The sequence below is a fragment of the Talpa europaea genome, assembly GCF_964194135.1.
Source record: "Talpa europaea genome assembly, chromosome: 12".
Taxonomy (NCBI): domain Eukaryota; kingdom Metazoa; phylum Chordata; class Mammalia; order Eulipotyphla; family Talpidae; genus Talpa; species Talpa europaea.
In genome coordinates, this window is record NC_140079.1 from 69,431,956 (window position 1) to 69,444,790 (window position 12,835).

At 43.8% G+C, this 12,835-nt stretch overlaps 2 protein-coding genes across 2 annotated transcripts in view; one reads left to right on the top strand and one right to left on the bottom strand.

Annotated features, from left to right (window-relative positions):
- Positions 1-3,881: 3,881 nt before the first annotated feature.
- CFAP126 (cilia and flagella associated protein 126) lies at positions 3,882-7,606 on the top strand (the record flags this gene model as incomplete). Its single annotated transcript, XM_084250086.1, has 5 exons — positions 3,882-3,908; positions 5,468-5,530; positions 5,733-5,813; positions 6,872-7,048; positions 7,412-7,606. The coding sequence occupies 5 exons, from the start codon at positions 3,882-3,884 to the stop codon at positions 7,604-7,606; spliced, it is 543 nt and encodes a 180-aa protein (XP_084106212.1).
- A 2,283-nt stretch (positions 7,607-9,889) lies between these two features.
- SDHC (succinate dehydrogenase complex subunit C) overlaps positions 9,890-12,835 on the bottom strand; it is a gene marked incomplete at its 3' end in the record, with an annotated part of 28,472 nt that continues 25,526 nt past the window's right edge. The window contains exons 4-5 of the mRNA XM_084250359.1: positions 12,665-12,828; positions 9,890-9,994 (exon numbers count right to left, since the gene is read on the bottom strand). Of these exons, the coding sequence (XP_084106485.1) occupies positions 9,890-9,994; positions 12,665-12,828 (269 nt within the window). The remainder of the gene's footprint in view (positions 9,995-12,664; positions 12,829-12,835) is intronic.

Here is a 12,835-nt window from a genome sequence, read left to right on the forward strand (position 1 = left end):
GTGTACAGGACTGTCTTCAGTTCCTACAAAGGAATATATATATATATATATATATATAATCCCCAGGGGTATGAATAGTTCAAAGATGGGCCATCAGTTTGGTTAGATAAGATACTGTTAGGCCAGAGAAACAGGCAAAAGTCAGGTCTCCAAACCAAGACTCACCTCCACCTGCCCCTTGATGAATGGTACTTCAGAGCTCTTGGGAAGGAAGCTTGGAGAACTACCAGTGTGAAGAGGGACAATGATTTGGGATGCCCACATTTATTAGGGGTAACTAATGATTGTTCTGTTTTAAAAAACTGCCATAGGAAGAAAAATACATTGAAAGAATGAGTTACTGACTTTGGGTGATTATAAATAAGAAAGCATTAAATTAGACAGTTATCTAACAATGCAAAGTTTTGAAGAAGTTGCTGTGAATCCCTTTAACATCTGGAAGGGTATGGGATGAAAGCAAGCAAATTGGAGCTCTACTCAATGCATCAGGATTTCAAGGTCTGTCAGGAATTCTGATACATAGCTGGAGGGGGTATGATCTCTTTGGAGGACAATTTGGCAATATCTCTCAAAATGCCCTTTGACTTCTATTTCATTTCTATAAAATTATCCTATAAATGTACTCACAAACACACACAAAGTTAGTCATTGCAGCATTGCAATGAAATTTGAAAGCAAATTAAATATTCCACAATGGAATGCTAATTAGATATATCATGATACTTAACACATCATAATGTGATAGTATGCAGTTATTTTTTTTAAGATTTATTTATTTATTTATACAAGATTGATTGATTGATTGATTTATACAAGCACTGGGTACAGTCAGAAGCGCGGGAGGGTGAGAGAATTCACCAGAGCCAGAGCGGGGAGCAGAGCAGGCAGAAGGACCGAAGTACACTGCTGAGGGGAGCAGCGGGCGGCAGGAGAGGTCTGCGCGCCATGTGGGACCCTCCTCCGGTGGCCGGGGAGCAGCCCGGGATCGAACCGGCGCTGCAGAGGCTGCGGGCAGCTTCGCAACCCAGCGCTCAACCACTGTGCCACTGGGGAGGCCCAGTAAGCAGTTATTTTTTAAAAAAAAGACTCTTCATGTTTGTGTATGTAATGATATCCAAAATATAATTTTTTATTCTAAAAAAGTAGTATGGTATGCTATAATTTGTGTAAAAGGTAATGGTGATGAATACAATATATATTTCTATTTCTTGTACATGTGCAAAACTTTCAGAAAACTACAAAAAACACAATAAATGGTTGTGGGAAAATTATTACCAGTTTTTTTTCTTTTTTAAATAAGATCCACCAGGGCCTCCCCTGTGGCACAGCGGTTGAGCGCTGGGCTGTGAAGCCGCCCGCAGCCTCTGCAGCGCCGGTTCGATCCCCGGCGCTTTTTGCTCCCCTCAGCAGTGTACTTCGGTCCTTCTGCCTGCTCTGCTCCCCGCTCTGGCTCTGGTGAATTCTCTCACCCTCCCGCGCTTCTGACTGTACCCAGTGCTTGTATGTATGTATGTATCAATCAATTAATCAATGAATAAATAAATCTTTAAAAAAAAAATAAGATCCACCAGCTCTAAGCAAAAGCAAGAGACTTTCTCCTCCCTTCCTTTATACTGACCAGCATTCTTTTTCTTTTTCCTGAAAGATCCCGTTAAATGAAGTCTTGATTGTTGTTGTTTTTCTAAATAAGATCCAAGGGACAGGAATTGAATTTTTCTTCCCTCTTAATATTTTTGTGGTGTGATCAATGAAAAATAATAACATCACCCTTCAAAAAAATCCCTATCAGGACTATGTCAACCCTTCAGGGCAATTTTGATAAATTTTCTGGAGGAACTTGCAAGATGCAACTTCCTTTTGTCTGCTTAAAGAGAAGACTCTGTAGAAGCCAAGGAATTCCATTATGTGTGGATCCCAGCTGTTCAGGGGATAATAGGCAGCTGGAGGAAATTCAAATAGCAAAAGGCTCTAATGAAAATTGTTTTCTCTCCGAGTTTCCCTGACAGCATCTCACTGAGGTGATATTATTATTCCTTACAGTACCCCCTCCCCATCACCATCACACACACACTCACACACAATCTGCTTTTTAGGAGTCTGCGTGGGGCTCAATTTGCAGTGATATAACACCACTGCTGATACCAGGGGAATGTGAAAACAGTGTGTAATATTACTTTCTCTCTAGCACTAGATCAAAAGTTATTAGTAATAGTGACACCTCTGTGGCCAATGATACCACACAACACATATTGGAACATCTTTGGAAAGTAAAAAAAAAACAACAACACACAAACAACTGTGCGTCCAAAGAAAACTAGTTTATAGATCCTGGGAAATTCTTCCCATATCACTTTTTATTTTTTTAATTTTTTTAAAGATTTATTTATTTATGCATATAAGAGCTGGGGTACAGGCCAGAGATGCTGGGGGTGAGAGGATTCACCAGAGTAGGGAACAGAACAGGCAGACTGACAGAAATACACTGCTGAGGGGAGCAGCGGGCGAGTCAGGAGAGGTCTGCTTCACCATGAGAGTTGCCCCCTGGCCAGCTGGGGTTCAAACTCTTGCGGTAGAGGCTGCGGATTGCTTCATAGCGTGGTGCTTAACCCCTTGTGCCAACAGCGAGGCCCTATTTTTTAAATAAGAGTACAGTCATCGGGCCTCCCCGGTGGCGCAGCGGTTGAGCGCTGGGTTGCGACGCTGCCCGCGGCCTCTGCGGCGCCGGTTCAATCCCCGGCTGCTCCCCGGCCACCGGAGGAGGGTCCCACATGGCGCGCAGACCTCTCCTGCCGCCCGCTGCTCCCCTCAGCAGTGTACTTCGGTCCTTCTGCCTGCTCTGCTCCCCGCTCTGGCTCTGGTGAATTCTCTCACCCTCCCGCGCTTCAGACTGTACCCAGTGCATGTATAAACAAACAAACAAAACAAATAAATAAATAAAACATGCCTCTATTTAAAAAAAATTAAAAAAAGAGTACAGTCATCACATAATATAACATCTCTATCAGAAAAGCATACCAGCTGAAGACAGAAGTTCCTAAAGAAATTCTGCTTACTATCACCGTGGCTTTAAAGACCAGAATGAATATACTAGAGCAAAGCCATTACACCTGCTCGTTCTCCCTCACCAGTTCCAGATTCTACCTCATCCCAGTCAACACCAATCCCCTGTGCTCTAGACCCTGTCATTCTAGAGAGTGATGGAAGAGGCAAGAGTCATGTAAGGACTGAGGGCAATGTAGTTTTTTTCTTCTGAGAAATAATCTGAGTTAGTTACTTTGAAAAACATTATTCCTTTGTTATTCTGCCTGAAAACTTTAGTGGTGGACCCTCTAAACTGGATCTTCTCAGTGGTGAGTACCTACTATGCTTAGGTAGGACTAGATACATTACTTCATTTACCCTGCAAAGGCAGGCTCAATTATCTCCACAGTAAACTTCTGTGCCAACAGAAATTTAATGAGGGGAAACCAAATGCTCAATGTCATATAGCTCCTATGTTCCTATGTTGAATAAAAACTCAGATCTCAGTGCCTGAGTCTAAACTCCAAGCTATATCACAGCACACTGCTCAAGGAATAGTCTTGGGGTTCCACAGTTGGTTCAAGCTGTTAAAGACCCCAGGCAAAGACAATTTGGAAGTTCTTGAGTAAGTTATGCTAGAAAAAAAGACAGCTAATTTTCTCATGCTTACTTGCTCTGGCACAGCTCTAAAAAGAAAAGGAATCTATGTTTCAGGGGGAAAGCTTGGGGGCAGCATCGGCCAAGAAAGCTGAGTAACAAGTGGAAGGAAAGGCAGTCCCTGCTAAGGGGGCAGCAGTCCAAAAGGTAGGCCTTCTGTGGTTGCCAGGCAACAGAGATAAACAGCAGGAAGTGGCAGGATCATGGCCACTAACTATAGTGCTAACCAGGTAAGTTCATCTTTTCTCTTTTTAAAATTAATTTTTTTTATAAAATTAATTTTGCCTTCCAGTTTCTATCTTTGGACTGACCCCCTCCCATAGGACTCTGATCACTAAATAGATCTGAGAGTGGGTGAGAGAGTATTTTTCAGCTCCTCGGAGATGAGAGGGCCCTGAGGAGCTAAGCTCTGGGCTATTTGTAGGCCAGAAAATTTTTCCTGTACAGGGTCAGAAAATATATTAGGCTTCATAGGCCAAGTCGCAAAATCAGAGACATTATGTAGGTATTTACAAAACCAGAGAAAACATTTTTCCACAAAATTTTTAAGAAATTCAAAATACAACTGAGTACACTTTTTAAAAATACTAATGAAATCAATGAATTTCTTTGGAACAAGAAAACAGTTCACTTAATTGGGATACAAAGTTAGTGTTCCTTCTTTATCAAATCAATTGAAATTAATTGCTCATCTATCAAAAACCATTCTTAGCTCGCTCTCTCGGTTCATTCTAAAACAATTAAGAAATGGATTTCCATAGGCCACAGTTTGCTGACCCCTGGTCTAGACCAGCGCTGCTCAATAAAAATAATGCAGGTCACAAATATAATTTTAAGTTCTTTAGTAGCTACATGAACATTTATTTATTTGTTTGTTTGTTTGTTTGTTTGTTTATACATGCACTGGGTACAGTCAGAAGCGCGGGAGGGTGAGAGAATTCACCAGAGCCAGAGCAGGGAACAGAGCAGGCAGAAGGACAGAAGTACACTGCTGAGGGGAGCAGCGGGCGGCAAGGAGAGGTCTGCGCGCCATGTGGGATCCTCCTCCGGTGGCCGGGGAGCAGCCGGGGATCAAACCGGCGCCGCAGAGGCTGCGGGCAGCTTCGCAACCCAGCGCTCAACCGCTGCGCCACCGGGGAAGCCCTACATGAAAATTTTTTAATGAAATTAATTTAGCTCAATAAATTCAAAATATTTCAACACTTGATATTCAAAGATTTATTTATTTTGCATAGAAGAGCTGGGGTGCACGTCAGAGATGCAGGGGCTGAGGGGATTCACCAGAGACAGAGTGGGGAGCAGAACAGGCAGATCTACTGAAATACTAAGGGGAGGAGCAGCTGAGGGGAGGAGCAGCAGGCGAGAGGAGAGGTCTGCTGCACCAAGTGGGTTAACTCCCTGGCCAGGGATTGAACTCTGCCGCAGTGGCTGGTGATAGTTTGATAGCACTGAGACTTTAACCCCTGTGCCACCAGGGAGACCCTAATCAGTATTTTAAATGTTAGATATCTTATAGTCTCTTTTTTGGTCCGTCTTAATAACCTAGTGTATTTTTATACTTACAAAGCACCTCAGTTTGGACTGATCATGTTTCCAGTGCTTAGTCATATGGCTATTGGCTCTGGATTGGACAACACACATGTAGACCAACAAATTACATCCTTCCCATAGTGAGTTAAAACCCACATGGTTTTTTGGGTCTTTGTTCTTTGAATCTGAGGACTGTGCACAGTCATTTCCTGGGTTTGGGGGTTTTGAGGCTAACCAGGATTCTCACTTCTCTCTACAGTATGAAAAAGCTTTCTCACCCAAGTATCTGCAAAATTGGTCTCCCGCCAAGCCAACAAAAGAGGTATTCCATGTTCAGTGGACCCCTAAAGTCACCTTCTGGTTATTTACATCATGCTGTGTAATCCCCTGGCACCTGACTCCTTTCAACCATCATTAAATTTCTGTCTCCTCCTCTCCCTTTGCCTTTACTTCAAGCACCTCAGATACTGTCTCCCTTTTCCACTCCATTGTCACAAGTCTTTCTTTTTCCTCCTCTGCCGCAGAGAATTTCGTCCCATGAAGGTTACACTCAGATTATTGCCAATGACCGTGGTCATCTGTTACCGTCCGTGCCCCGTTCAAAGGTGAGCCACACATCGCCACTCCTGTCTAGGAAGGCAGAGCTGAGGTGCAGAACTGGAGCATTAGAAGGTAGATAGCAACCTCCCACAGTCACTATCTGGAAAATTCAAGTTCAACCTAATTCACATTTTAACATGTGTACCGCCCAATTTTATTTTTTTTTAAATTATTTATGCATACAAGAACTGGGGTACAGGCCAGAGGTGTGGGGGGTGAGAGGGTTCACCAGAGATAGTGAGGAACAGAACAGGCAGATTGACAGAAGTGCACAGCTGAGGGGACCAGTGGGCAAGTCAGAAGAGGTCTGCTGCACCATGTGGGTTGCTCCCTGGCAGGCCGAGGATTGAACCCGTGCTGCAGAGGCTGCAGACAACTTCATAGGTTGTGTCTTAATTCCTTGTGCCACCAGGGAGGCCCCCCAATTAAAAAAAAAATATTTAAGCATGCAAGAACTGGGGCACAGGCCAGAGGTGCGAGGGAGGGCGGGGAGAGGATTCACCAAAGACAGTGGGGAACAGAACAAGCAGATCAACTGAAATACACTGCTGAGGGGAGCAGCGGGCAGGAGAGTGTGACAGGAAAGGTCTGCTGCGCAATGTGAGTTGCTCCCTGGCCAGCCCGGAGATTGAATTCGTGCTGCAGAAGCTGTGGATAGCTTCACAGTGTTGTACTTAACCCCTTGTGCCACCAGAAAGGCCCAAGTGCCTCCAAATTTATAGCCGGTTTATCCAAAAGGCAGAATTCTGTTTCGCATCCGGAATTCCTTAAATCATGAACAATCTGTACATAATGAATGCTTTCAGGTGATATTTAAATGGGTTCTCTACTAAACATAGCCTAAAGATGCAGATTTCAGCCTAAAGAAATAAGGAGATGAGGATATTAGGCAACTTCAGTAAGGGCAGGGAAAAGGAGGAGGGAAGACTCAGCTTTGCCTGGCTTCATTACCATGCATCCCCAGAGTTCAGTAAAGGATGAAAATAAGACAAATAGAAGTCTTGACAACAGGTCAGTTACTGGAAGTGAAAAGCTCTGCTGAGTCCCATATTTCTCCTTCTAGGCAAGTCCTTGGGGTTCTTTCATGGGTACCTGGCAAATGCCTCTGAAGATACCCCCTGCACGGGTAAACCTGACCTCCCGTACAGTTGCTGGTGCTGCCTCCCTCACCAAATGGATACAGAAAAATCCAGACTTACTCAAGGCCTCCAATGGGCTGCGTCCTGAAATCTTAGGCAAGGTATTTATTCTTCCCAAATAATCTCAAATCCTGTTGTCTCCCTCTATTCAACCTCAAAAATACCTGTTATGCCTCCACTATGCCAGCAGGGGGAACCTCTCACCATTTCTGTCTTACCCAATCTAGTCCCAAGCACCTACTCAGGTCTGAAGACATGTATCATCCACCCCACCCCAACCCCAACCAGCCAGCACCAAATTGGTCTGATCTCAAGGGGAGGCTACAGAATTGAATTTACCTCTTATTTATAACCTGGCTTTTTGTTCATGGTATGGAAAGAACAAGAATTATAACTCTTCAGTGGATTAGGAATTACCTAGGCCTGAGCAGAAACATGATTGTCTCTTCCATTCCACCCCACAGCCCCATGATCCAGTCAGTCTGAAGAAACCGTCAACCACAAAGACTGTACAACAGGCACCAAGTCCAACCATAATTCCAAATTCCCCAGATGCAAACCTCAATCCTGGAGATGAACTCCAGAGCCCACACCCCTCTGCAGGTCATACTCCTGGTCCCCAAACCCCAGTCAACTCTCTTCTGAGCTCACCCAGCTGATGTACGTCCGAACAGCATGCATGTTCTAATCTATCTGAGCCCCAGAAACAAAAACTTGGAACTCCAGAAATGAACAGAGTAAACCCCTCTAGAGAGTTAATGAAATAAGCAAGACCCCTAGTTAGGCATGTAGAACAGGGAAATAAAGAGTAGGTGTAAAAGATAAACTTGGAAAATAAACATCTATTGTTGACTCTTACTAATTTGGAATTTTTTCCTCCTGCTATGGCTGCCTCTTGTAACCCATAACAAAGACAATGAGGGTTGGGGGAAAGAGAGTAAAGTATATTGGCTTGTGGTAGAAAAGGATTGTGTGAGTTATATTTCAGAAATGATCAGGAACTACTTAAGTCTAAGTCATAGCAAAAGAGACCTCAAAGAACCACCCCCTCATCTTTCATCCACAGCACATACAACTACAGAATCAGAAAGACAACAGGTAAGTAGAGGACATGTATGTGTAGTAGGTGGGGAAGTGAAGGTAAGAAAGCCAGGGTAGAACAGACATTATTCTTGTCTAAAACTTCACAGCTGCTGACAAAACACACAGTGATTAGAAGACAGAAGAAAAACAAAAGCAAGCAGACATTTAGGGCAGAACAACAAACATGATGATTAATCTGCCACTCCAATCCCAATCACCTGAATGATAAGAAGCTAGCAAAACAGTCACAAGTCCCCTATCCAATTCCCAGCTTCCAACATCTGTTTATGACTGTCTCCACTCTGCAGCTTCCTGGCACTGGCTGTGAAATTTAATGCTCTTGCCAAACTTTTCCCAGTTCCAATGCCAAAGTGTTCCCTCATGAACTTGTCCCTCTCCAAGGCCAAGTACACAGGACACAGCGTTTCAGCTGGAGGAAGGCTACAAAGACTTCCCAAGGCCGGTCTGGAAAAAAGCAAGAACAAGCATTACTTAAAGTCAAAGGTGACTGCGTGCTGGGATGGACTGTTGAGGCTGCAGGTCCCCTCCATCTCAGCTAAAATCAAGTATTTCTTGGCCACCAATTAGCTGTCTCTACTTCCTCCAACCCAAGGCTTTAACCAGTTGGCCAACAACTCAGTGACAGACACGTATTTACCCAGTTTCCAAACCTATCAAAGCAGCACTCCTGCTAAGGGAGTTTAGGACCTAAAAGCCTGACCTATATGGATTATAAAAGCAGCAAGTTTTATCATTAAATTATAAATATCTGCCAGGCTTTCACCTCCACTGGTCCTCTGTCTTCCTCATCGAAATGTACCATGAGGCCTACAAACAGTTCTCAGTAGGATCGTGGAGCCTATAACAACACAAAAGCTCTCTACATGCTTAACTTCCTTTCTCTTGCTCCTTCCTTCTCTAAGGTTTCTGCAGGGTATTACATCTCTGGCTTCTTGTGTCTGATTCCCTAAAAATGTGGTCAGTTATAGGACAAACTGTTTCTCTCCTGAGAAAGGTCAGATTGGGGGATGTAAATGCCTGAGACCAGAAGGAGGGGGTGGAAATTGGCTCCTCCCCAAACGCCATTCTCTTGGTTTCTCTAGAATTCAAGGAGAGTCAAAGACAAAATGAGTATTTTAATTCAGTTTCAGAAAAAAGATATCACATGAATTTGGATCAGAAAACATGACATTAAGAGGTTTTTCTGGAAATGCATGGAAAAAAAAAATAACCTTTATTAGATCTGATGATGATTTTCTGGGTCATCTCCTCACATCAAAAGCTATTTATCTTCTCTCCAAACCACCTGTTCCAAGAACCAACTTGCCCTCTCATTTCCCTCTAGAGCAGGCTATCTCCCCACCACCCCCACCCTCTTCTTTTAGTCACACTGTGTGGGTGCTGAAGACCCTAGGCTCTGACCAATGAACAGAACTGTCCTTTAAGCCAGCAACCCACAGGCAGAGGCACCCAAAACCTCACTCCCAGACCCAGGCCAGGCCACAGAGCTGGCATTGTTTCTACTGTCTCATGAAGAAAGAGCCAAAAGCTGACCCTCAGCACAAATTAAGGCTGAATATGGAGAGAGGATAAGGGTTCCTAGGCCAGAGCAGGCTGAAAGCTGGGGGCAATAAAAGGGAGTTTTTACAGTCATTTTATCTTTGGAAACAGAAGAAATTGGACCCATTTCTACTACTATTGTTCCATAAGCTACTCTACAGCTACTGTGCTCTAGGGGCCTCCGCAAACACAAAGCGGTCTAAACAAATCAGGGGAGCGTTGGCCTGGCTGGAGAAAGTGACAATCAGGAAGCTAGGTTGTGTGATTTGTGGGAAGATGATGCTGGAAGCTTCAACTCTTCACATGGCTGCCAGGCCGGCAGAGGACAACACAGTGAGAACTAAGACAACCACTCCAGACTGGTATAGCTGGGGAATCTTCAGGCCTTTTCCCAGGTCCCACATCTGCAGAAAAAAGAAAAACAATTTTTTTCAGCAATAATGGTCCTGGTAACTCTCACAGCTCCTTTCCAGTAAAGGAGTCCACCTAAAGGAAGAGGTAGCACCTCTCAGCGTGACTCCAGGGAAACAGCACTTCTCACCTTATGGCCACTTTACTTTCCTCAAAACCCAGTGGTGAAGTTAGTCTTCACCACTCACTTATCCCAATAACAGAAAAGGGATTCAGTGCCCCTATATAGTGTCATGTCACTTAAAAACAGGGACACATTCTGAGTAATGCATCCTGTGTGACCATCAGAGAATGTAATTACAGCTGGTCCAGCCTCCAGCACACCTGGACTAGCTAAAGGAAACACTGTGGTCTAGTTGCCAACATCACACAGCACGTGACTGTATAAAACTTTTCCTAAAGGCCTCCCCAGTGGCGCAGCGGGTTGAGCTCAGCGCTGTGAAGCTGTCCGCAGCCCCTGCAGCGCAGGTTCAATTCCCAGCTGGCCAGGGAGATTCCACATGGCACAGCAGACCTCTCCTGTCTTGCCCGCTGCTCCCCTTAGCAGTGTTTTTGGTCCATCTGCCTGTTTTGCTCCATGCTCTGTCTCTGATGAATCCTCTCACCCTCCCATGCCTCTGGCCTGTACCCCAACTCTTGTATAAATAAATAAATCTTAAAAAAAAAAAACCCAACTTTTCCTAATGATGGCAAAACCAGGTCAATGTTTCCCAAAGTTCGTTCCTCCAAAAACTAGGCATTATGTCAGGGAAAAAGGTCTGTGGTCAAATGCAAGACTTCTCAAGCAATTAATTAATGTATACTGTGAATCTCCAAAACAGGACTATCGGAGACATGATTTCCTAGAGTGAGTCTATCACAGAATCCCTTTTTAGAAGGAGCATCTGTCCGTTAGAGGACTAGTATTCCAAAAAATATTTCTGGGATCTAGAACACAATTTCTCATCCAGAACATTACTGACTGTGACCCCCCACTAAGAAATACCTTTCTAATTAGTACCCAGTGTATACATGTATGTATGTCTGTACATGTATGTTTCATGAGACATGAAACATTTACCATTTCTATGTATGCTATATTCTGCTTTTCTATTCTAGTTAAATTTTGTGTGTTTGTAGCAACTCACTAAATTGATTTTCTATCTACTGAGTCAAAACCACAATTTTTTTTAAAGCACTGAAAAAAGCACTCTGGCACAGTCTGTCTTGTGCCAGAGGGATGTTGTCATATCTTACTCTAAGTCTCTCAAAGATCCCCTAGGAAAGGACTGCTTCAACATACGTCTGTCCACATTCAGAATGCAAAACTGACCAAAAATCAGAGTACTTCAAGAAAAGTTAAGAGCCCAGAAAAAAAAAACCACAATGAGAAGATGCCCCACAATATCCTCCAAATAGCTTCTTCCTAGATCAGATTAGGGGTGAAGCAGATTCCACAAAAAAGCTGTTTGTTTATATAGGCACAGTGTTTAAAAAAAAAGTCCAATTTTGTAGTGGTTGTTGGGGGATAATCTCAAGAACACCAGAGGATCCCATCACTTTCTCCTCTCCGACATCATCCCGCTGTCCACTCCCCCTTCCATCTCCAGGAAAGACACCCTAAAGTTCAGAGGGCAAGAATAATTCACTATCACAAAGAATAGATAAAACCTTGTCCAGCACTCAGAACCAGTACTTGCTAGAAGAAAACATGAAAGCAGATTTAAGGGCTTGCAGAAAGCCTTCAGGCTCCTCACTTCTCTCAGACAAAGAGATTACCGTTATAGGAAGGAGCCAGAGCAGAAAAATCTTGAATGAGTTCTGAAATTTTGTAAGACCTCTCCCCCTTCCTTCCTGCCATAGTGAGACAAAAGCAAATATACAGCAAGTCCCTGCCTGAGCCAGGATGTGAGCAGAGGAAGTGGATCAGCTGATTTTCATTAGAGAGATTTGTGCTGTGGAATAGTAAGTCCTTAATGGAAATGCCCTCCCTTTTCTATCCCCTCCCTCGAGGGAAGAAAAGTCATTTTGAATTAAACTGAACTCCGCCCCAGGGGACAGTTGATAGATACACTTTTTCATTTAGTCTCTCACTTTTCTGATTCTATTAGACAGACTGAAATTCAGGAAGTGCTTGTCCTAGGCTCTGATGCGAAGTTAAAAAAGGTCAAACTATAGCCTAAGTCTTACACAGGTGACTCAGGTTTAGAAGTAATGAGAAACCCGAAAGGTTGTATTTCTGGGAAAGGAAGCAATACTAGAGGTAGGAAAGACCACAAAACTATGAAATCTTAAAACGCTACCAGAGGGACTGACTCTGACCTGGGGCAGGTTTAACTAAAAGCTTCAATTCCTTTACACAGAGGAGATGCCAACTTTGAGGTGACCCCAAGGTCACATAAGAGGCAATATGGAGTTTTCAGGCCATCAAAAGATTCCTAAACTCAGTATTAAAATTTGGGACTCTAGGTACCTACTTTCTGTTAAAGTTGGCCCCATTTCTCCAACAGCTCAAAATAAACAAAAACAGTCAAAAGGAACCCAATGTCTAGCTCCCCAAGGAGCCCCTGAGCAAAGGTCCAGCACAACTCATGTTAAGCACCTAAAACCAGAAAATGAAGGGGACTCCTCCCAGCATCTCCATTCCCTTCAACCAGAAAATGTGCAAATGACATTGAACTTACCAAGTGTCGGATCCCATTCCAGGTATGATACATGAGAGGGAAGGCCAGTGCAAACTTGGCTGAGTGGATCAGTGCTGGTCCCAGATACAGGCACTTCACAAATTCCAAATGAGACTCAAAGTTCCCAGGGACCAACAGGGCCGACAAGCCAAAAAGAGAGACCCCTAAGGA